At 53.2% G+C, this 23,600-nt stretch overlaps 2 protein-coding genes across 5 annotated transcripts in view; one reads left to right on the forward strand and one right to left on the reverse strand.

The window, feature by feature from the left end:
• MX1 (MX dynamin like GTPase 1) overlaps positions 1-4,647 on the forward strand; it is a 29,761-nt gene extending 25,114 nt beyond the window's left edge. For both annotated transcript variants that reach the window (XM_046003496.1, XM_046003497.1), the window contains one exon: positions 3,992-4,647. In XM_046003496.1, the coding sequence (XP_045859452.1) occupies positions 3,992-4,222 (231 nt within the window). In that variant the 3' untranslated portion in view covers positions 4,223-4,647. The remainder of the gene's footprint in view (positions 1-3,991) is intronic.
• Positions 4,648-13,083: 8,436 nt separating this feature from the next.
• Positions 13,084-23,600, reverse strand: part of TMPRSS2 (transmembrane serine protease 2) — a 33,200-nt gene continuing 22,683 nt past the window's right edge. For all 3 annotated transcript variants that reach the window (XM_046001793.1, XM_046001794.1, XM_046001792.1), the window contains exons 7-14: positions 23,362-23,472; positions 21,136-21,179; positions 19,434-19,605; positions 18,072-18,247; positions 16,928-17,023; positions 15,558-15,700; positions 14,976-15,128; positions 13,084-14,388 (exon numbers count right to left, since the gene is read on the reverse strand). In XM_046001793.1, the coding sequence (XP_045857749.1) occupies positions 14,377-14,388; positions 14,976-15,128; positions 15,558-15,700; positions 16,928-17,023; positions 18,072-18,247; positions 19,434-19,605; positions 21,136-21,179; positions 23,362-23,472 (907 nt within the window). In that variant the 3' untranslated portion in view covers positions 13,084-14,376. The remainder of the gene's footprint in view (positions 14,389-14,975; positions 15,129-15,557; positions 15,701-16,927; positions 17,024-18,071; positions 18,248-19,433; positions 19,606-21,135; positions 21,180-23,361; positions 23,473-23,600) is intronic.

Here is a 23,600-nt window from a genome sequence, read left to right on the forward strand (position 1 = left end):
AGGTTAATGGACCTCTCTGAGCCTCAGCTTTCTTCTCTGTAAAGTGGTATCTCCTCCCAGTTCTTGTGAATCTTCAGTGAGATAAGCATGGGTAGGACCCTCCGCTCAGTGTCGGTGGGCAATGGCCGTGTGCCCAGTAGAAGCAACTCACAGAGACACATGCTTTGATGGCTGCTGTCCATTTCAACGAATGTGGAAAGCAGTCTCATTCATGCTGGGGAAGGATGACCACCTCAGAGCCGCTGAGATGGGTCAGGGTCTGGACAGGTAAAGCAAATAGGCTTCTCTCGGTTTACCAGATATCTCCATCAAGTCAGTATGTGGATGCTTTCAGGCTTCTCGAATTCAGCAGCGCATGCAGGTCTCCCAGGATCTGGCTGTCATGCGGATGTGGGTTGCAGGTGTGAGGTGGGGTGAGGATTGTGCGTCTCTAATGGGCTCCCAGGGGATGCCCTTGCTGTGGGGCAGAGCCGGTCAGACTCCATTGCCTGCAGATGCTGTGACGTGTGCCCACATGAGTGAGTCCTGTGAAGGGCTAGTCAGGAGGCACCCATGCTCCCTGGCTTCTCCCGCAGTTAAGCCTACTACCTGTCTGATCGTGGGCCTCACGAAGAGGTTTAGAGGAGGCAACGCACACACAGAGAGAATCCCGGGAGGAGAATGAGTTGATGGTGGAAGATGTCCCCACCCACCCCGTCCTGAGCCAGCCCTTCTCCCCAAAAGAGGGCCTTCTCTGGTTTCTTGACATCATCCAAGGGAAAGCTTTCTTCTTCTTCAGGAAAATCTCTGTTTGGTGCTTAAGGCCTTCAACTGATTGGACGAGGCCCACCCTAGTGATCTCAGATAATCTCCCTTACTCAGCGTCAACTGACTGGAGATGTTAACCACATTTACAAAATATAGCAATATCTAAGTTAGCGTTTGATTGAATAACTGAGTGCTTTGGCCGGGCCACGGTGATCTATGAACGTAGCGCACTCCTTTACGTTGATGATTCTCCCCCACAGATGGCCTGCTTCATCCACACTTGGCAGTTTGGTCTCCACTGAGGTTGTTGGCTTCTCGACATGGCGACTGGTCAAACATGAGCTCTTGTTGTGTTTTCTCTTATTACAGTGAGGTGGGGTGTGGTTTCACAGCGCAAGAGCTATTTCTGTTTCCTATTTAGGAAACTGTGCTTCTGGCAGAAATTCTCTGCAGAGCAGGGTCTCAGATCTTGGTGCAAATACCCCAGTTTGTCATCTGCCTGGTGACTTTCTTTTTGGTGGTTTTAGACCATGCTGGTGTTTTCTAGATTTCTGAGTTGGGCTTAATAGTTATTTCCTTGTGGGGCTTCTGAACTTTTTGTCAAAATGTCTCCACTAACACTGTTGGACTTTGTCTCTGAGATTTAGAAACAAAGTCTGTATATTAAAAGTACTGTATCATTTCAACTTTTATATTTAAACTGTGATCCATTTGGAATTACATGATGTCCAGAATGAGGCTTGCTCTAGATGGCTGATGGTTGTCCTTGAACTTGAAGGACCTGTCCCAGGCCCCCTGGTGCGTAATATGCCTTTAATCGGTCACCCTCCTCCTCTTGTGTCCAGGGGTCTTTTCCTAGATCCTGAATTCTCTTCTGTTGGTTTACTTTTCCTAATCAGTATTGACATGATTACATTCGCAGCTTTTTATACAAATCTTAAATGTTTAGTGTAGCTGATATCCCCAAATAGTGCGGTAAAATATACATCACGTAATATTTACCATCTTAACTGTCTTTATGTGTCCTGGTCAGTGGCTTTAGGCACACTCACACTGTCGTGCAGTCGTCCCCCTGTCTGCCTCCAGGACAGTCCCCATCCCGTCCCCATGAAACATGGAGTCCCCCATCCCCTCCGGCCACCCCGATCCTCCTTCCAATTTCCAATTCCACCTTCCAATTCCGTGGATTTTCATATTCAAAGTAGCTCATGTAAGGAGACCTGTGCAATCTCTGTCCCTATGTGTCTGGCTTATTTTACTTGGCATAATGTCCTCAAGGCTCGTCTTTGCTGGGACATGTGCCAGAATGCCTTCCTTTTAGAGTAGAGTGACTTTCCGTCGTAGGGACCGACCACATCTGGTTTATCCGCTCATCTGTCCGTGTACATTTCACTTGTCTGCCCCTTCGGGCCGGATAATGCTGCTGAGAGTATGGGCAGGCAATGCGGTCTGTGATTCTACCTGGCCTTGGGCAGGAGTGTTCCGCCCATTCTTGTTTGTTTGTTTCAGTGTGAATTGTCGGATTCGCTTATCGCGTTCCCGATGAGGCGAGAGCTGCTGACATGCTCACTGCGTTTATATTCCTTTACCGGTCTGCCAAGGAGACTCGAAATCCTCATGATGTTGAGATTTCTCTGTCCAGGAATATCGAGGGTCTCTCCGCTTGAAGATCTCCTTCTGGGGGAGCCTCGGAAGTGTTTCAACGCTCTCTCTGCATAGACTGGGCGCACTTTTTCCATTTTGTCTTCTGTTTGCTGTTGGATATGGTTTCTGCAGCTGATTCTTGTGCGTTTTCCCAACAAACCCTCCCCGCGCGGCACAGAGCGATAGCTTCCCATCCCCCTTGCCTTTCCGGTTTCACTCCCGGAGCCCCCGCTTCTGATCCTTTTAGTGCATCTGGAAACAACCGGGGAGTCAGAAGGCAGCCTCATTTTGTCTGAATCTAACGAGAATGCTACTTTTCTCCATTTACGTATGATTCTCCCTGGCTAAAAGCAAGGTATCAGTGGAACTGGGCTCCCCCTTGAGGTTCCAGGGGAGAACCTGTCTCTTTGCCTCGTGCAGCTTCTGGAGGCCACCCGAGGTCCTCAGGGCATGGCCACTCCTCCATCTTCAAAGCCAGCGATGATGCATCTCCGACCTCCTTCCGGACCACACGCCGTCCGAATCTGCGGCCGGCTTCCCTCCTTTGCACCCCGCCCTCCAGACAATGCAGGATACTCTCCCTAGTTTAACATCAGCTGACGATCTTAACCCCATCTGCGTCCTCAACTCCCCTTTGCAGCATGAGGGCCTGTGCTGTTCTGTGGTCAGGACGCAGGTGTCCTCGTAGCCGTCTGTCTCCCTGGTGCGCTCATCATGAACTCGGGCAGGTGTCCCTAGGTCAGGGATTGGCACAATGGCCCTGTGGGTCGGTGAGGGCCAAGGCAGCTGGCTGTCACCACTCAGAAATTTCTTCTCCATTACCGGAGAGATGGTTTCCCGCAAACGTGGCCCATCTGGGGGATCCCCTGTGGCTCCTCGTCCCCTTCCCTCTGCCTGCTGTGGTGGCAGGCCACATCCCTCGCTAGCTGTCACCCTGGAGCCCAGAGCTGTGTCCCAGCTCTGCTGCATGGCCTCTCGGGCGGCCTTCACCGAGCGCCTAGTCCACGCCTGGCCTCTCTTCCAACTTTTCCCTTTCAGCTTCTTTAATCTTTTTAAATATCTCGTGAGGCCAAGTGCTCCGAGTCTCACTATTTTCTGGGGGAGGGAACAGAGGCATTGAGACGTGGAAGGGACATCAGCCTGTCTCAGGAACAGGAGGAGGGAGGGAGGAGGGAGGGAGGGGGAAGGGCTGACACCGACTTGGAACATGCAGAAACAGCAGAGGACGCCCCTCTGTGGCTTTTGACAGCCCAGCCCTTTTTTCTGCTAAATAATTTTCATGTGGATTAAAAACCAAGTCCTAAAATCTTTCCAGCAGAGCTGCAAATCCATTGAAATTGGAGTTTTTGTGCTCAGTCTGTGCATTTACCCTTTTCAAACCCGTTTTACCCTCTCTGATCAGAAGGAACACTCGGGTGCGGCGGGGGGAGGTGGCGTCGGGGCTGGGGCGCTCCCTGCACCAGGGGTTCCCCAGAGGACACTGCTGGGTTGGAGGCCCAGCCGGGGAAGTGCACCTGCCCAGCCGTGCCCGACACTCGCAGGCTGCTGTGGGCCCCTCAGCCCTCCGTGACGGTGACCCTGACCTCTTCTTCCCCGCCAGGAGGCCACCACGCGCATCTCCAGCCACATCCCCCTGATTATCCAGTACTTCATCCTGCAAGTGTACGGGCAGAAGCTGCAGAAGGCCATGCTGCAGCTGCTCCAGGACAAGGACACCTACAACTGGCTCCTTAAGGAGCGCAGTGACACCAGCGACAAGAGGAAGTTCCTGAAGGAGCGGCTGGCGCGGCTGGCCCAGGCTCGGCGCCGCCTGGCCAAGTTCCCCGGTTAAGGCAGCTCCTGGACCGGCCCGCGTCTCCAGGGCACCTCTGCCAGGAGCCGGACCCACGCTCTCCCCCGAACCCATGTCACAGATCCTCGAGCAGGCAGCAGCCAGTCTTCCCAGCCATTATCCGTGCCTGTCCCTGCGCGGGCACAGAGCTAGGAAGAGGACGTAGGTCGTGATTTGGCCTGGAGGACCGCTGTCGCCACCGCTGCCTTCCCAGTTAGGAAAAATGCATTTCCACCCTTGGGACTGCTCCCCCGAACCCTCTGTGCCTCCCATGGGGACCAGTGCACGCGAAGCAACGTCGTAGAATGCTTAGTTCCTGCTTTGGCACCCTGCTTTCATGCCGCTGATGTTTTGGGAGCGTTTGGGGAGCTTGGGGCGGGCACTCTTAGACCCTGTATCTCACTGATTTGTAATAAACTCGTTTCTACCAGACGTGCTTCTGATGCCTCATGTTCTGGGGGAAGGACCCTGAAAATGATAGTGGGTGAGACCCCGTGGTGCCCACGGCGGGGCCCTCGGCAGCCGAGCAAAGAACGTGGCTGTTCACGAGAGGCCCCGGGGACACGAGGATGAGAGGCAAAGCAGCAGAAAACATAGGAAAGCAGGAGTGGGTGACGGGGGTCAAAGGCCCAGGCCTCCCATTAGAAGGTGAACACGCTGACAATATTGTCTTGGGCATTTGAGGTTCGCTAGAGAGTAGCCCTTTAACGTTCTTATTGCAAGAAAAAGAATCCTCAGTATGGGAGGTGCAGGATTGTGGCTAACTAGACCTGCTGAAGTGAGTATTTCACAAACAGGCAAAAAGAAATGAGCAGACGCAACAGGGGTTTATCACGTGCACTGGCCAGGCGTCTGTCCAGCTTTCCCGTCGTCCGGGGGCTGGCTTAGCGCTGAAACTTTTCAAGCCGGTCACAGGGGCACCTGGCAGGGTCTCTCAGGCAGATGGTGGGAGGCCACGAAGGCCTTGACCTTGAATTGCCCTTGAGGAGCCCTGCAGTGTCTCTACTGTTCTTCTTGGTCTGGTCAGGGCTGGGGACCCGCAGAGACACTCAGCCGTAGGCAGCTTGGGCGCAGGAACCCGAACGGCGGGCTGTGTCCAGGCAGGACACAAGGGTATCTGCCTCCATGTCCCGTAAAGGCCTCGAGTGGCCCAAGCCTACAGGAGAGCCGTCCGAAGGAGGAGGGGAGCGAATGTTCTCTGGGGACATGTCCTGCACAACCAGAGTGGGCAGTGGGAGCGCTTTCTGCCGGCTGTCCAGAAAGGGAGTAGCTGCCCCGGGAGCTGTGCGTTCCCAGGCAGCGGGGGCTTCGGGCCGAGCCAGACGACCGCCTCTCCGGGGTAGCTGAATGGTGACATGTCCCCTCCCAACCAGCCCCAACCCCCAGGTCCCTTCTGACCGTTGGGACGCTATGATCCCCAGTAGTACTTTGGCACAGTCTGAGAATTTGCTTGTAAGAGGGGATGCGGCGAGAACAACGGAGGTTGAACCAGTTTCAATCAGCTTCCAGCAGGGGGCGGCACCTTATGCCTTTCATGGATGACCACAGGCGGGGGCGGGTTTCCCTCCTGCTAAGAGGAAACATTATTACCAACTACCAACGCACATAGACTTCTGCAAGAGTGAAGGCAGGTGGGTGGTGTGGGGTCCCCTTCAGCAGGTGGTACGAGGCCTGTGTCCCTTTAGCACAGGGATGCAGGCCAGCTTCTCGCCGGCCTAAGTAACGTCTCCCACACCAGGCACCCCTGCCCGCCATGGGAGGATTCTGCAGGGACCAGAGGCAGCCCAGAGATGTCAGCGTTGCTCCGGGGGCTTCTTTTGCTGGGGTTACGATTTTCGTGGAGATTGAAAGAGAAGGTGGTGGAAGAAAGCTCAGTACGGCTCCGGGAGAATAGAATTTCCCCTGGGCGCACACCTGCCTCGAGGTGCTTGGAATCACTTTCATTTTGGCCCCAAATAGCAGGTGTCTAGGGATTCCCCTGGGCTTGTCCTGACCTGCCATCCACAAGGTAGAAGTGGACTGTCCATTCTCCCAAGTTGACTGTCCCCTCTCCCAGGGAGAGAGCGCTCTGGAGTCCACCTGGTGTGGCTTCTTCACTCAGAGGACAGCCAGGCTCAGACGCGACATCGAAGTGCCCTCCCCATTCTCCCATCCGCCATCCCTACCCCCTACCCATGAGGGACACTGCCAGACCAGAACCTCTCTCTCCAGATTCTGCTGCCCCCCTAGAGCACTAACAGGAAGGGCCATCTATCTGTGAAGAAAGAACATGCTGGAATACCTACGGTGCCCACTCAGGAACCCTCACTTCAGGTGAGGCTGGTTTGGGGCTCCGCACCCCACAGGCTGGGGCTGAGTTTGGAGCAGAGCACGAGAGGGGCCGGATGGAATCGAACTGACTGAAACAGGAAGCCTTGGTTTTCCAGGACACCGGGTCTGACATGCCGTAGGTGCTTAACAAATGCTGTGAGCAGGAGTGGGGCCTGGGACACACTGAGCATCTGTTCAGAGGACTCCTGGTGCATTGGCTGTGAGCTCCGTGTTTCTGCGTCAACGTGTATTCAACTAGGTGTCTTTACATAGACACCCGCAAAACAAGGTCATGAACTGATCAGCTGACAAAGACCGGAAGCTCATAGGCAGCTGACCCTGTCCCTGTTTGTCAACTGGAAACAATGATTCGTTATTCACTAAATCAGCATTCCTGCTGGTTTTCTTTTCCACTTTATTTATTTTTTCATCGTAACAGTATTCATTCTTTTTGCACAACACCCAGTGCTCCATGCAAAACGTGCCCTCCCCATTACCCACCACCTGTTCCCTCAACCTCCCACCCCTGACCCTTCAAAACCCTCAGGTTGTTTTTCAGAGTCCATAGTCTCTTATGGTTCGCCTCCCCTCCCCAATGTCCATAGCCCCCTCCCCCTCTCCCAATCCCACCTCCCCCCAGCAACCCCCAGTTTGTTTTGTGAGATTAAGAGTCATTTATGGTTTGTCTCCCTCCCAATCCCATCTTGTTTCATTTATTCTTCTCCTATCCCCCTACCCCCCCATGTTGCTTCTCCATGTCCTCATATCAGGGAGATCATATGATAGTTGTCTTTCTCCGATTGACTTATTTCACTAAGCATGATACGCTCTAGTTCCATCCACGTCGTTGCAAATGGCAAGATTTCATTTCTTTTGATGGCTGCATAGTATTCCATTGTGTATATATACCACATCTTCTTTATCCATTCATCTGTTGATGGACATCTAGGTTCTTTCCATAGTTTGGCTATTGTAGACATTGCTGCTATAAACATTCGGGTACACGTGCCCCTTCGGATCACTATGTTTGTATCTTTAGGGTAAATACCCAGTAGTGCAATTGCTGGGTCATAGGGTAGTTCTATTTTCAACATTTTGAGGACCCTCCATGCTGTTTTCCAGAGTGGTTGCACCAGCTTGCATTCCCACCAACAGTGGAGGAGGGTTCCCCTTTCTCGGCATCCTCGCCAGCATCTGTCATTTCCTGACTTGTTAATGTTAGCCATTCTGACTGGTGTGAGGTGATATCTCATTGTGGTTTTGATTTGTATTTCCCTGATGCCGAGTGACGCGGAGCACTTTTTCATGTGTCTGTTGGCCATCTGGATGTCTTCTTTGCAGAAATGTCTGTTCATGTCCTCTGCCCATTTCTTGATTGGATTGTTTGTTCTTTGGGTGTTGAGTTTGCTAAGTTCCTTATAGATTTTGGATACTAGCCCTTTATCTGATATGTCATTTGCAAATATCTTCTCCCATTCTGTCAGTTGTCTTTTGGTTTTGTTAACTGTTTCCTTTGCTGTGCAAAAGCTTTTGATCTTGATGAAATCTCAATAGTTCATTTTTGCCCTTGCTTCCCTTGCCTTTGCCGTTGTTCCTAGGAAGATGTTGCTACAGCTGAGGTCGAAGAGGTTGCTGCCTGCATTCTCCTCAAGGATTTGGATGGATTCCTTTCTCACATTGAGGTCCTTCATCCATTTGGAGTCTATTTTCGTGTGTGGTGTAAGGAAGTGGTCCAATTTCATTTTTCTGCATGTGGCTGTCCAATTTTCCCAGCACCATTTATTGAAGAGGCTGTCTTTTTTTCATTGGACATTCTTTCCTGCTTTGTCAAAGATTAGTTGACCATAGAGTTGAGGGTCGATTTCGGGACTCTCTATTCTGTTCCACTGATCAATGTGTCTGTTTTTGTGCCAGTACCATGCTGTCTTGATGATGACAGCTTTGTAATAGAGCTTGAAGTCTGGAATTGTGATGCCACCAACTTTGGCTTTCTTTTTCAATATTCCTTTGGCTATTCGAGGTCTTTTCTGCTTCCATATAAATTTTAGGATTATTTGTTCCATTTCTTTGAAAAAAATGGATGGTATTTTGATAGGGATTGCATTAAATGTGTAGATTGCTTTAGGTAGCATAGACATTTTCACAATATTTATTCTTCCAATCCGGGAGCATGGAACATTTTTCCATTTTTTTATGTCTTCCTCAATTTCTTTCATGAGTACTTTATAATTTTCTGTGTATAGATTCTTAGTCTCTTTGGTTAGGTTTATTCCTAGGTATCTTATAGTTTTGGGTACAATTGTAAATGGGATTGACTCCTTAATTTCTCTTTCTTCTGTCTTGTTGTTGGTGTACAGAAATGCAACTGATTTCTGTGCATTGATTTTATATCCTGACACTTTACTGAATTCCTGTACAAGTTCTAGCAGTTTTGGAGTGGAGTCTTTTGGGTTTTCCACATATAGTATCACATCATCTGCGAAGACTGATAGTTTGACTTCTTCTTTACCAATTTGGATGCCTTTAATTTCTTTTTGTTGTCTGATTGCTGAGGCTAGGACTTCTAGTACTATGTTGAATAGCAGTGGTGATAATGGACATCCCTGCCGTGTTCCTGACCTTAACGGAAAAGCTTTCAGTTTTTCTCCATTGAGAATGATATTTGCGGTGGGTTTTTCATAGATGGCTTTGATAATATTGAGATATGTGCCCTCTATCCCTACACTTTGAAGAGTTTTGATCAGGAAGGGATGCTGTACTTTGTCAAATGCTTTTTCAGCATCTATGGAGAGTATCATATGGTTCTTGTTCTTTCTTTTATTAATGTGTTCTATCACATTGATTGATTTGCGGATGTTGAACCAACCCTGCAGCCCTGGAATAAATCCCACTTGATCGTGGTGAATAGGATCCTTTTAATGTACTGTTGAATCCTATTGGCTAGTATTTTGGCGAGAATTTTTGCTTCTGTGTTCATCAAGGATATTGGTCTGTAGTTCTCTTTTTTGGTGGGATCCTTGTCTGGTTTTGGGATCAAGGTGATGCTGGCCTCATAAAATGAGTTTGGAAGTTTTCCTTCCATTTCTATTTTTTGGAACAGTTTCAGGAGAATAGGAATTAGTTCTTCTTTAAATGTTTGGTAGAATTCCCCTGGGAAGCCGTCTGGCCCTGGGCTTTTGTTTGTTTGGAGATTTTTGATGACTGTTTCAATCTCCTTACTGGTTATGGGCCTGTTCAGGTTTTCTATTTCTTCCTGGTTCAGTTGTGGTACTTTATATGTCTCTAGGAATGCATCCATTTCTTCCAGATTGTCCAATTTGTTGGCGTAGAGTTGCTTATAGTATGTTCTTATAATTGTCTGTATTTCTTTGGTGTTAGTTGTGATCTCTCCTCTTTCATTCATGATTTTATTGATTTGGGTCCTTTCTCTTTTCTTTTTGATGAGTCTGGCCACGGGTTTATCAATCTTATTGATTCTTTCAAAGAACCAGCTCCTAGTTACATTGATTTGTTCTATTGTTTTTTTGGTTTCTATTTCATTGATTTCTGCTCTGATCTTTATGATTTCTCTTCTCCTGCTGGGTTTAGGGTTTCTTTTTGTTCTTTCTCCAGCTCCTTTACGTGTAGGGTTAGGTTGTGTACTTGAGACCTTTCTTGTTTCTTGAGAAAGGCTTGTACCGCTATATATTTTCCTCTCAGGACTGCCTTTGCTGTGTCCCACAGATTTTGAACTGTTGTGTTTTCATTATCATTTGTTTCCATGAATTTTTTCAATTCTTCTTTAATTTCCTGGTTAACCCATTCATTCTTTAGAAGGATGCTGTTTAGTCTCCATGTATTTGGGTTCTTTCCAGCTTTCCTCTTGTGATTGAGTTCTAGCTTCAGAGCATTGTGGTCTAAAAATATGCAGGGAATAATCCTAATCTTTTGATACCGGTTGAGACCTGATTTGTGACCCAGGATGTGATCTATTCTGGAGAAGGTTCCATGTGCACTAGAGAAGAATGTGTATTCTGTTGCTTTGGGATGAAATGTTCTGATTATATCTGTGATGTCCATCTGGTCCAGTGTGTCATTTAAGGCCTTTATTTCCTTGTTGATCTTTTGCTTGGATGATCTGTCCATTTCAGTGAGGGGAGTGTTAAAGTCCCCTACTATTATTGTATTATTATTGATGTGTTTCTTTGATTTTGTTATTAATTGGTTGATATAGTTGGCTGCTCCCACGTTAGGGGCATAGATATTTAAAATTGTTAGATCTTCTTGTTGGACAGACCCTTTGAGTAGGATATAGTGTCCTTCCTCATCTCTTATTATAGTCTTTGGCTTAAAATCTAATTGATCTGATATAAGGATTGCCACCCCAGCTTTCTTCTGATGCCCATTAGCATGGTAAATTGTTTTCCACCCCCTCACTTTAAATCTGGAGGTGTCTTCGCGTCTAAAATGAGTTTCTTGTAGGCAACATACTGATGGGTTTTGTTTTTTTATCCATTCTGATACCCTGTGTCTTTTGATTGGGGCATTTAGCCCATTAACATTCAGGGTAACTATTGAGAGATATGAATTTAGTGCCATTATTAGCCTGTACGGTGACTGTTACTGTATATTGTCTCTGTACCTTTCTGATCTACTACTTTTAGGCTCTCTCTTTGCTTAGAGGACCCCTTTCAATATTTGCTGTAGAGCTGGTTTGGTGTTTGCAAATTCTTTCAGTTTTTGTTTGTCCTGGAAACTTTTGATCTCTCCTTCTATTTTCAATGATAGCCTAGCTGGATAGAGTATTCTTGGCTGCATGTTTTTCTCGTTGAGTGCTCTGAATATATCATGCCAGCTCTTTCTGGCCTGCCAGGTCTCTGTGGATAAGTCTGCCGCCAATCTAATATTTTTACCATTGTATGTTACAGACTTCTTTTCTCAGGCCGCTTTCAGGATTTTCTCTTTGTCACTAAGACTTGTAAATTTTACTATTAGGTGACGGGGTGTGGACTTATTCTTGTTGACTTTGAGGGGGGTTCTCTGCAGCTCCTGGATTTTAATGCTTGTTCCCTTTGCCATATTAGGGAAATTCTCTCCAATGATTCTCTCCAATAGACCTTCTGCTCCCCTCTCTGTTTCTTCTTCTTCTGGAATCCCAATTATTCTAATGTTGTTTCGTCTTATGGTGTCACTTATCTCTCGAATTCTTCCCTCATGGTCCAGTAGCTGTTTGTCCCTCTTTTGCTCGGCTTCCTTATTCTCTGTCATTTGGTCTTCTATATCACTAATTCTTTCTTCTGCCTCATTTATCCTAGCAGTGAGAGCCTCCATTTTTGATTGCACCTCATTAATAGCTTTTTTGATTTCAACTTGGTTAGATTTTAGTTCTTTAATTTCTCCAGAAAGGGCTTTAATATCTCCAGAGAGGGTTTCTCTAATATCTTCCATGCCTTTTTCGAGCCCGGCTAGAATGTTCAGAATCGTCATTCTGAACTCTTGATCTGACATAGTACCAATGTCTGTGTTGATTAGGTCCCTAGCCTTCGGTACTGTCTCTTGTTCTTTTGTTTGTGGTGTTTTTTCCGCCTTGTCATTTTGTCCAGATAAGAGGATATGAAGGAGCAAATAAAGTACTAAAAGGGTGGCAAAGACCCCAGAAAAATGCGCTGTAACCAAATCAGAAGAGACCCCAAATTGTGGGGGGGAGAAAGGGGATAAAAACAGGTTCTGGAAAAAAAAAGAAGAAAAAAAAAAAAACGAAAAAAATTTAAAAAATAAAACAAATAAAAAAATATAAAAAAGAAAGAAAAAATATATATATTTAGATGAACTAGTCAAAAAACGTTAAAAAAGAAAAGGGTAAAAGTTTTAAAAAATTTTCCTCCTGGTTTTCTGATACGTGATTACCATGACTAAGACTCAGCTGTATTTAAGCGTGTTGCCTAACAAAAAGGCCTGCTTTACTTTTTAATACTTTTTTTATAATTTTAACACATCTTGATATAATGAACAGTCACCTGTCATGTATGTAGGACCCACAGGATTTGCGCAACGCAAAGGATCCGAATGCATTTCTGTTCTCGGGCGGAGAAAAAACTCGTCCAGTCTCTCTCTCTGGCTCAGTCCCCAACTCCATGGGGCTGGCGTCCAGGAGAGCTGAGGAGGTAGCATTGTCCCCAAGAACTGAAAGGGACTTCGGGAAGACAGCTGTAGGGGACAAGACGCTGAATGCATTTTTGGACAGGCTGGCCCTGCAGAGGGATGTGTGGGATAATGAGCAGAGAGGTCTGGATAAGAGAGCTGGGTCTCAGGGCCTGAGTCTGGGGGAAGCTCGAGCCATGGGTGATGCCCAGGCAAGAGATACCGTGGGTCACCTCCGACAGGCCAGCCCTGAGGGCAGACGGGACCAACCATTAGCCCACATCTGCCCACACCCCCTGCCTCACCTCCTACCTCAGACCAGCCCCCATCACCCCTGCTCCGCGGTGCAACACCTACCCAGCATCGCTGTCCTCCAAGGAGAGGCAAACCGGTTCTGTGCACCACCCAGATCTCCAAAGATTCAATAAACATTTGGAAAAAAAAATGCATAATTTATTTGTACAATATTTCACAACTGAATTTACAGTTTAAAATAAAGATACAAAACAAAAAAAGATACAAAGGAAGACAAACAGTGGTCACAGAAAAAGAGGTTAAGGAAGGAACACGTTCTCACCACGATAGTGCTTTTGAACACCTGGCTTGGGGAGCAGGCGGGGTACGGAGGATTAGGAAGGCCCCCCGAGATGCTGCCGCCCAGGAGGCACGCAGATCCCCGGAATGGGGCCCCACGACCTTCTGCTTCAAGGTGAAGCCCCAGCGGTAGAATCCTTCCTTCTCTTCTGGGCAACCAGCAGGCCTGAGCGAAGGCAGAGCCTTGGGAAAGCAGTACTCACAACCAAGAGCCCCGACGCCCCCCACTCGGCAAACCACGGCCCTTCCCTCCCTGGGAAGCCTGAAGGGCAGGCAGGGGCCTCGGGGAGGCCGGAACGCCCCTTCCTCTTCTTCGCTGCTGGCCCGGGCACTGCTGCTCAGCACTGCGTGCGGAACGCTCTGCTGAGCAGCTCGAGTTGGCCGCTGTCTGCACTTGCGAGGACGATCATTTCCAAGAGCCAGACGCAGCAACTACTTCCGAGGCGTGGGCCAAGACTCCGGGAGCACTGAGGTAGTAACGCGTAGAAACTTGACATGCAACAGTGTATCTTCAATCACGCATCCCTGATTTCCCCTGGGGTGACCTCGATTTGCATGTGATTAGCAGGCTCCAGAGGGTCAGCATGGACCCCACATTCTCCAATGAAGAGGGGGTGGGGAGTGAGGCTAGGTCTCCCTCGGGGGTGCCCCCAGCCGTGCTCAGGGGGGGACGTGTTTGCAATGGCTTTCCTTGTTCCGAGGGCTCAGTCTACGCTCTTGCCCTCGCGAGCAGGAGCAATCTTGTCTTCAGCCATGAAGGGCTGGTCCCCTGGTTTCCAGCCACCATCCGGCAGCTCTGAGAAGGCACTGGCCCCAGGTGCATCCAGAAGTGGTCCCCGCAGTGGGTTCGGAAGGAAGATCCCAACAGGGCAGCCTCCCACCCACTGTTCTGCGCTGGCCCTAAGTGCCCACACCCAGCTGGGCCCGGTCACCCCTTTCAGATGAGAGGTCAGGGAGCAAGGGCCTGTGACCTGCGCAGAACTGTGGAGAGCGCCAAAGACAGACAAAACCACTATTTAATAACAATGAAAGGACCTTCCAATCATTTCTAGAAATACACGATGCCCGGGGAATGAAGAACCAGCCCCTTCACTTTCTCACGGACAGTGCCAAGGACCCAGGCACATGGATTAGCTGTTTGCCTGTTCAAAGTGGAAGAAAGAAATGATGTTATTTTCTTCAGCCATAAAAAAGGTAGCCAATTGGTTTTTTTTTTTTTTTTCCCTGCTAGACTGACTTCTAACCAAACGAGCAAGTGAGTGGGACCAACAGGTATTTCTCTCTCCTGCGGCACGAAGGTCAAGGAGTTGGGCGATCACCCCTCTGGACTGATTCAGGAAACTTTCAACTTTCTGTATTTGTGGGTCCTGCTCTGGGCTCCCAGGGAAGCTGTACCCCAATTCTGCTCATCACCACCTTTCCTTATACCTGGGAACTCCGGCTGCTCCCCCAGACCAGGGCACAGAAATCTGGCTCGCTCGGCTCTCTGGCTGTCCCCGCAGTTGGGTATGAGGAGTCTAGGGGTGCTGGGGAGCAGACCTGGCTGAGCCAGACCGAGGAGGTGTGGTCCGCAGGGCACAGGACAGCAAGGGGACAGCGGGCTCTGGACTCGGAAAGGCTCCCGGATCTTTGCAGCAAGCGATGCGGACTGCACACCCACACCCCACAGACTTCGGGGCCCTGACACCAGACTAGGAGCCCTCGGGGAAGAGAGAGATAGGAAAATTACCCTCATTTGTCGGTAAATCCAGTCCGTAAACACCGTCATGTTTCCGTACACGCCTGGCCTGTTAGCTTTGGCGCAGCCGGATCCCCAGCTCGTGTCCCCGATCAGCCACCAGATGTGGCTCTTCAAAGTGACCAGGGGACCTCCGCTGTCACCCTGGGGGACGCAGCAAGGGCAGAAGTTCAGACCACAACCCGCGCACACAAGGGGCCACGTGCCGAGGGCAGGGGTCGGGGTGGGCGCCCCGTGGGAGTCACGTGTTGGGGTGAGCGTTTCGGGGCTTTCCGAGAAGGGACAGCACTATAATCTGCAGGGTCTATGTGCCGGTAACGAGTTTTAGTCGGCACCAGGCAGGAGTCACCCAGTAAACTGCTGACTGTACTTTTAAATAGTTCAGAAACTTACTTCTGCCCTCGCCACGAGTTGACAAAATAAACCCCCGGGGCGCAAGCGGGGTGGGGGGGCCAGCACGTGCGTCCCCAGCGTCAGCGCTGCGCATGGCCACGGCCACGGCCGCCCAGAGCGGGCTTGGGTGCAGGAGCACAGACCCCCCCCCCCCCCCGCAATGCCCACGCGCTCGCTCACCTGGCAGGAGTCGGTGCCTCCCTGCAGGTAGCCCGCGCAGATCATGGCCGGCGTGACCAGGCTGTTGTAGACGTACTTGCTGTTGCATCGCCAGGGCTCGATGAGGGGCACCATGACCGCGTTCAGCTCGTCCGAGGTCTTCCCTGAGAGGAAGGACCGCACGAGCTGCCGCGGAGCCCCCCTCCCCAGCAACAGGACACCGATGGGCCCGCCCCTTCCTGCCCTCCCTGCTCCTCCCAAGCCTTGTCCCGGGACGCGGGGTCAGCCTCATTGCGGGCGCTGTGTGCTCAGTGCGGCCGGCTCCATCAGCAAGACGGTGGTTCCTTCCCACACGTGCACTGGTGTCCCCCCACTCCAGCCCGCCGCCCACGGCTGAGCTGCCAACTGGTCAGGCAGGACCACGCCACGCTTCCCCACACTGGGGTTCAGCCCCACTCCTGCCTGCATCCTTTGCACTCGCCAGAGGGCCACCAGATGATGTCATTGTCCTTTTTCCAAAGTAAGATTTATTTGAGAGAAAAAGCACGTGTGCGAGCAGGAGGAGAGAGAATCCTCGGTTACACTCCTCTGAGCATGAAGCCTGAGGCCGAGCTTGATCTCAAGACCCTGAGATCATGACCCGGGCCGAAACCAGAAGTCAGATGCTGAACCGAATGAGCCACCCCCGGGCCCCTGTTCTTCTCCTTAAAACCTCCCGATGGCTTCCCCTGTCACGCAGAGTAAAAGCCCCCGTAGCCCGTGAGGACCCGCACAGCCCACACCTTCAGCCCCGCTCAGCGCGCCCCAGCCACAGCCTGGTCATTCGGATCTCAGCCCCAACGTTGCCTCTTCCAAGAAGCCTTCCCCGACCACCTCTTCAAAGCAGCCAGGCCCTTGCTGTCACAACTTCCTGCCGTTTGAAAGCCCTAATTCCATTACCTGCTTCCTGCCTGGCCACATTCTGCCCCCAGACACCCGCGAGAAAATGCGGACAGTATCTGTCCTGTTTGGTTCTGGGCTGCGCTCCCAGTCCGTGCTCCCAGCCCGTGGGAGGCGCCCCGCAAATCCGTGCTGATTTTCCCATCGTCTTGGCCACCGCGAAGCCGAGCATACAACCGTAGGCTCACCCGCGGTATCCGTGTCCACACCAGACGCCTGGGTGTCCGGCCGGCCTGCCCTCCCCGACATGCCCCCCTCGCTGCCCCGCCTGGCACTTTCTAGCTTGCTTTAGAGGCGGCGCGTATGCGCAGCACACACCGCTCGGAAGGCTGCGAACCGGACGGAAGAAGCCTCCTCGTGCCGCTAAGCGCTCGCAAGGTGAGGTAGTAGAACCGGATTAAAACCCAGACCTCCCACTGCCAAACCGCATGCTGTGTCCCAGGGGACCTCACCTTTCTCGTAGGTGGCCCCCCACCCGGAAATCCAGCAGGACTGGTTCGGCTCCAGCATCAGGCCCGGGTTGGGCAGACACACCGGTTTCACTTTGTCTGTTCCGGGAAGAGAAAACACGGTGAGCGGGTCTGGTCTAACGGAAGGCTTCCCGCGACCGTCTTCACCTGGACCTTCCCCACCTGGGCGCGGCGGGGCCCGGTAGCGCCGTCGCTCACGGAAAATTCCAGGTTCCGACGTGTCCTGGCACTCTTGCTTCCCGTCCCTGCACCCCTCCTTCCTACAGGCGGGGAGCTCCCTTCTCTGGAGCTACGCTACTTGCCAACGGGATTGCTGCCTCGAAACGCTCACATTCGGGGCGCTCCCAGCTGCACCCTGGAGGCCCCCGCCGGACACCACCCCCACAGAGCAGCTCCGTCTGGGTCTAAACCGTATCCCAACTTCAATCCAAACGCCTCGAGGGCAGGGACAAGGCTCTGCCTCGTCTGTGCCCAAGCCGGCTGGAACATGCCCTTGCACGGGCTGGAACGTGCCGCAGGGACCCTTGCACGGGCTGGAACATTCCGCGGGGACCCTTGCATGGGCTGAACATTCCGCGGGGACCCTTGCACGGGCTGGAACATTCCGCGGGGACCCTTGCACAGACTGGAACCACCCAACGCGAAGCCAAGGGAAACCCTGCATGTTTTTTACTGTTGTAAACTGTGAAGTGTCTTTTTTTCGGGGACCACGTGAAAACGAAAGTACTGACAAACGTTAGACCAGCAGTTCTCAACTACAGGCGATGTTGCCCCGAGGATGTGTCGCAGCGACGGGACACACTGTTGTCACAGCGGAAAGGCGCTGCTGGCCTCTGAGGGTGGACGCCAGGGCTCCCGCTCCATGTCCCACCCCGCACAGGACGACCCCGCAACCGGAAGCGGCCAACCCCAAAAGTCCACGGGGCTGTGACTGGAGCACCTTTCGGACTTCCGTGTGTTGATGAACTCATCGCTCTGTAAGGGGCAGGACGCCCCCAAGCCAGCCCTCCGCACCCCTCCCTCTGGTTGGTCAGCACAGCCTGGGGTTCGTTCCCATCCTCCTCTGTCCTTAAGATGCGGCGCAAGTGGGGCGCGAGCCCTGAGCCCCAGGGACACGGGGACGTACCGTTGAAAGTCAGAGGTGTCTGCAACTTCATTAGAGCGATGTCATTGTTCTTGGTCTTGGAGTCGTAACTGGGATGGGAAATCACTTTCCCCACGCGGAATCCGTGTCCGTAGAACATGAAAGACTGTCTCAGGATGCCCACGAAGACCGTCCAGTAGCGGGCGTTGTTCAGGGGTCTGGAGGACAGAGCCCAACGCCACTCAGTGTCTCGGCAGCATGAACACAAAACACTCACCTGGTAACTCCAGAAGTCACACGCAGGAGCCAGGCGTCCCAGAGGGGTACGACCCGCTAGAAGCTACATGGGAGGCTGGCAAGGTCATCCCCGGCTCTCCCATCCCCCAGCCCCTCCCCTCTATGTCGCCATGAGCTCCTCCCTCCTGTGCTCCCCGCCAGCCTGCAAACCCTCCATGTTCTAAGAACACTTCCTCTTGGGCCCGGTGCCTCTGAAAATGAAGTTTCACACCTCATTTCTGGCAGGACAGGGTCTCACCTACCTTTATGTGGTAGGGCATCTTCTGGCATACAGTAGGTGCTTAATAAATGTGCACCAATGTCTAGACTCTAGGTCTAACAGCCATCTGGGCATTAGCCTTATCGAGGGGTTTCCCTTGAAGAGAATCCCGGATCCCGGGAGCCGTCAGCAGGAGGAAGGAGGAGGAAGGAGGGAAGGAGGGAAACCTCGCTCCGTCCACCCTCCCCACAGCCCCTGGGAGGAGCAGGCTCACCCGTCCCACAGGGGTGCAGAGGGGACACTGTGGTCAGACACCTTGTGGGAAGGGCCGAGGCCACACGGCGGGGAGATGGCAGGGCCGGGACCCAAGCCGGGCACAAGCTCATTCTGACTCAGAACAGATCTGCTGCATGAACTTTCCTCCCAAATAGGGATGTGACCAAAAAAACTCTTTTGTTTAAAGGAAAAGGCCAACACTGTACATGGTGGCCGCCCTCCCCGCTCCCTACCCATCTGCGTGGGCAACGCCGTCCCCAAGGCTGCCTAACCGTGGGGCCCAGGGCAGAGCAACTGAGCTCCTCCAATGTGCCGTCTTGAGGACGAGCATCCAGGAGAGACCAGGCATCCCAAGGACTCAGCTAGGACGCAGGCTGGAAGGGGTCTTGCCCCCAGCACCCCCCACAGCAGCCCGCCCAGAGCCCAGCATGCTGGGGAGCCCGCACACAACAGCTGGGGGATGGGGGATGGGGGATGGGCTTGGCTTCCGCTGCCCACGCACGAGCCCACTGGACCCTCCAGCGGCCTCACGAAGCGGGTGCTGTGCCCCATGTACAGGCAAAGAAATCAGAGCTTGCAGGGGTGCCCCGGCCCTGAGCCACGCCCGAGACCCCCTCACCCCATGGACTTACTCCTCCACACAGTGGGCGGCCGTCACGATCCACTCGGGGGTGATGATGGAGCCCCCGCAGACGTGGGTGCCCTGCACATGCAGGCTGACCTGCCAGGGCCAGTCCCCCGGGGACGCGCTGCTGCCGCCCACGATCCGGCTCTGACGCATCGTCTTCCCCGTGACCCCGCACTCTGAAAGCGACAAGCACCGTGCGGTGGGCACCAGCGGGGCCGCCCCCCGCCGGCTCCACCCACGTCTCCTGCCAGACTGCTGGGCCACTGCACTGCCCCTCAGTCCCTTCATTTGGGTCTGAATTCGACAGAGTGTGTCCTAGACGCTCCCCAGACACACCCCCCCGACCCCGGGGAAGCTTCTGCGGCCTTCGATGCCGCCCTTCCTCTGGCCCTGATCCTGTCCGGTCTCCTGCACAGCCAGGTGGGGGGTCATAACAAGGGGCCTGGGCCTGCTTGAATGTTCAGAGGCCCCAAGGTTTCTAACAAAGCAAAGGAGGGTGGGAAGGAGGGAGGAGGACGAAGGAGAGGGAGAAAGAGGGAGTGGGAGAGGGAGGAGGAGGGGAGGAGGGGAGGAGGGAGGAGGGAGGAGTAGGGAGGAGAGGAAGAGAGAATGAGGGCGCGAAGAGGAAGAGAGGAGTGGGAGAGGGAGGAGGGAGGAGTAGGGAGGAGAGGAAGAGAGAATGAGGGCGCGAAGAGGAAGAGAGGAGGAAGAGGGGAGTGGGAGAGGGAGGAGGGAGGAGGAGGGAGGGAGGACAGGGAGTGTGAACCCTCAGGGCCTTGCCTGGCCTGGTGCCAATTGCACCAAGTTCCTTGCCAGAAAGGGAGACTTCCTTTGTGGAAACTCGGGACCACCAGTGGGGAAAAGGCCCACTTTACAAGACGGAGCCTCCTAATGGGAGGGGGCAGGTGGTGCAGGGGCCTCGGAAGCACAGGGAGAAGTTCACGGTGGACCAGGACCAAAGGAGAAAGGGAGGCTGGAAGGCGGTGCTGAAGACCCAGGGGCTTCCCTGGATCAATCTCCGACCCCCTCCAGTCCCCTGGCCTGTCCCCATCCCCGACAGCATAGAGGAGCTGGGCTTCCGTCAGCATCCCCCATTGCACCTGCAAACTCTCGAGCGTGGGGGTCCCATGCCCCACGAGGTGGATGGCGAGGGCTGGAGGATGGGGCAGGCACTACACTCTCTTAGGGCCTGAAGAAGCTTGAGCTGAGCCCAGCTGGGAAGCAGCGGCCGGGACTGCGGGGTCACTCAGCCCCCCCGAGTGACTACTGGATTCACCTCTTGAAAAGCCGAGCTTTGGAACCAGTACCCCATTGGGAAACAGGGCTGGGCCACCCCAGAGAGGGGAGCACAGGGACAGCGCCTCCCACACTGACGATTTGGAAACTGTAAGTAATCCCAACCCAGAGATGAAAGAGCCACGGCCTCCAGCCCCACCTGGGAACGGCCGGAGAGGGGGGCCCGTCAGCTTCCCGAGACTGCCTGTCCTCAGGGGACGGCTGTTCTGGACCCGAGGCTGAAGGCACCCTAGCACACCGTCATCCCAGGAAGGTGTTCCTTGCAGGGAGCCGGGGTGCAGGCAGGGCACAAGGCTTCCAGGCACATCCCAGCCCATCCCCCCACCTCCCCAGACACCAGGGAGGCGTTTCTGAACCTACAGCGTGTTCCCGGTTTAGAAAAAAAGAAGGGGTAAGCGAGAATCACTTACCTATACAACGCAAAGAAACCACTGTTTTCGAGGCGCAGGTGTCACTGCAGAAGGAGAGGGGACACTCGGGTCACTCAGATGCTCGACTCTCAAAATACTTAGAAATAAACATTTTCTTCCAATGTTCTCACTGCCCAGCCTCCCCAGGTGTGGAAGGGCCCACGATCGCAGACCCGGATAAGGAGAGCAGATGTACATGGGGGACACCAGCCCAGAGCAGACCCTGAGTCAAAGCCCGGGTTTCAAGTCTCCACTGTGTGCCTCTGGGCAGGCTACATCACCCCCCCGTGCCTCAGTTTCCCCATCTGTAGAGTGGGATGAGAAGCGTACCACGTCAGAGTGGCACCCAGAACCATGGCTACGACTTTCATTCCCAGGACTCGAAGTCACCCCCTGGTTTTGTCCGGAAGCCATCCGGAAAGTTCCAGGTTCCTGCTTTACAACCGCACGGAAAGCAAAGGCAGCCGATCACTGGCCCGGGAGCCAGAGAAAAGTTACTCGTTTGGGAAGGAAGTGTTTGAAGCTACAGTCGAAAGATAAATGAATACGCAGTGATACGAACTGTGTCCCAGACACACGGTCACCGACAGCCCCCTCTGCTGGCCACCAGGAGGGATGGCACCCATTTGCCAATCGCACCGCAGCCAGGCTTCATGCCCGCCCCCTTCCAGAAGCAGGGCTGAGATTCCAATCACAAAATCACCCTCGCTTCCTAGCCGCACCCGGTCCAGAGCCAAGCCCTGCTTCCTGGAACCTCCCCAAAATGATCCAACACAGGCCCAAGTCCGACGTACAAAGTCCCCTCGGCCACCCCCACACCGAGGGCCCCGTGCTTCCACGGACACTGCGGGTCCTGCTGGTGTTGGGCTGTGGGGCTTAACCACCCCGAGAGAAGCCACGTTCCCATGAAGAGATGTTTTCCACGAATCACGAAGCCGACCGTCCTCTCCGTGGAGGTGCAGCGCGCGGCCCCTCGGGCGACCCCAGTGGGAGCCTGCGACCCGGCTATCAATGCAAAGGAAGGTGCCTTCCACCCCCCCACATGTACGGGACACCCCATGCCAACCTGGCGGCCACCTCGTGAGCTCCCAGGGCTCTCGTGGCCGAGAGGCAGCCTTCTGTCCCCGCTCAGACCCCAAGCCACAGAGACGTCTCCGCAGAAGAACGGAGACACCCAGTGTTTACGAAGAGCCCCGGCAGCTGTGCTTAGCACAATACAGCCCTGCTGTTTTGATGCCTGCACCTGGCCGGCACAGCCCTCCTCCCGGGCTCACCCTGTCACATTCCTGGGGACAGCCAGGCTGGGCGGCTAGGGGGCGGAAGTCAGCCCCCTAGCCACTGCGGTCAGCAGCCACCAGGAATGCAAACGGCTGCCAGCCTCCCACTCAGAGGAAAGGAGGGGCGGCATGGTTACTTCACCCTCCCGAGTCGAGGGCAGCCCCTGGCAGCTGGCCGACAGGGAGGAGACGGCTTGGCTGGCCACCTGCGGATGAGCGATAGGGACCTGGGAGCGGACCGAGGCTTACACGCAAAGGAGGACACTGTGTGACTTTTGCATTAGAGAACATTCAGGTAATAACGATGATCCCGGGAAGACGGCAGGACACTGACGGGATCTCCGGGAAGCAAGACGTCTGGACTGAAACTGGCAAACACCCGCGCAAAGTGCGCTCAGTTGGTCCCCCTGGCTGCGACCCTGAGGCTTTCTCTGGACACACACCCTGCACATAGCATGTACGTCTCTAATGTCCAGGGAGTAAAGAAAAGCTGTAAGGGGGCGCCTGGGGGGCTCTGTTGGTGAAACGTCTGCCTCTGGCTCAGGTCATGATCTCAGGGTCCTGGGATCGAGCCCTGTGTGGGGCTCCCTGCTCTGTGGGGAGTCTTCCCCCCAACCTTTCCCCTCTTGCTTATGCTCATTCACTCTCATTCAACTAAATAAATAAAATCTTTTTAAAAAAAGAAAAGAAAAGCGGTAAGGAGGACTCCATTTTACGACGTTATCCGATGCCATCAAGGGCACCAACAACAGGAAATAATCCCTTAGCTGCTTCCCAAAAATGAACCCAGAGCAAACAGCCCCGCTTACAAGCCCCATCTCCCGCCAACGAGAAACGCAGCGACACCCGGAATTCCGGCTCAGGGAAAGCAGCCTCGGCTCTGACTCCCCGTGGAGTCTCCCAGTCGCTCGTTTCCCATCTTCTCAGAGGGCGAGACGCCGCCCCGTACCTGTGGTACAGCTTCTTGTAGAGGTCCGTGTTGCCCGCACTTGTGTTCAGCTTCATAAAGCTTGAGGCTCCGCTATCATCCACGATCCCTCGGCTGGAATAAAAACTATTCCTAAAAGAGGCAGAAGACGTTCATCAAAACAATGGCTTCCTGATAAGCAGCCCCGAGTCCTGTGCCGGTCATCAGACTTCTCCTGCATGGGGCTCCACTAAGAGAAACACCGACGGCCCTTTGGAAAA

This window comes from Meles meles, chromosome 4, assembly GCF_922984935.1.
Source record: "Meles meles chromosome 4, mMelMel3.1 paternal haplotype, whole genome shotgun sequence".
In the NCBI taxonomy this organism is placed as follows: domain Eukaryota; kingdom Metazoa; phylum Chordata; class Mammalia; order Carnivora; family Mustelidae; genus Meles; species Meles meles.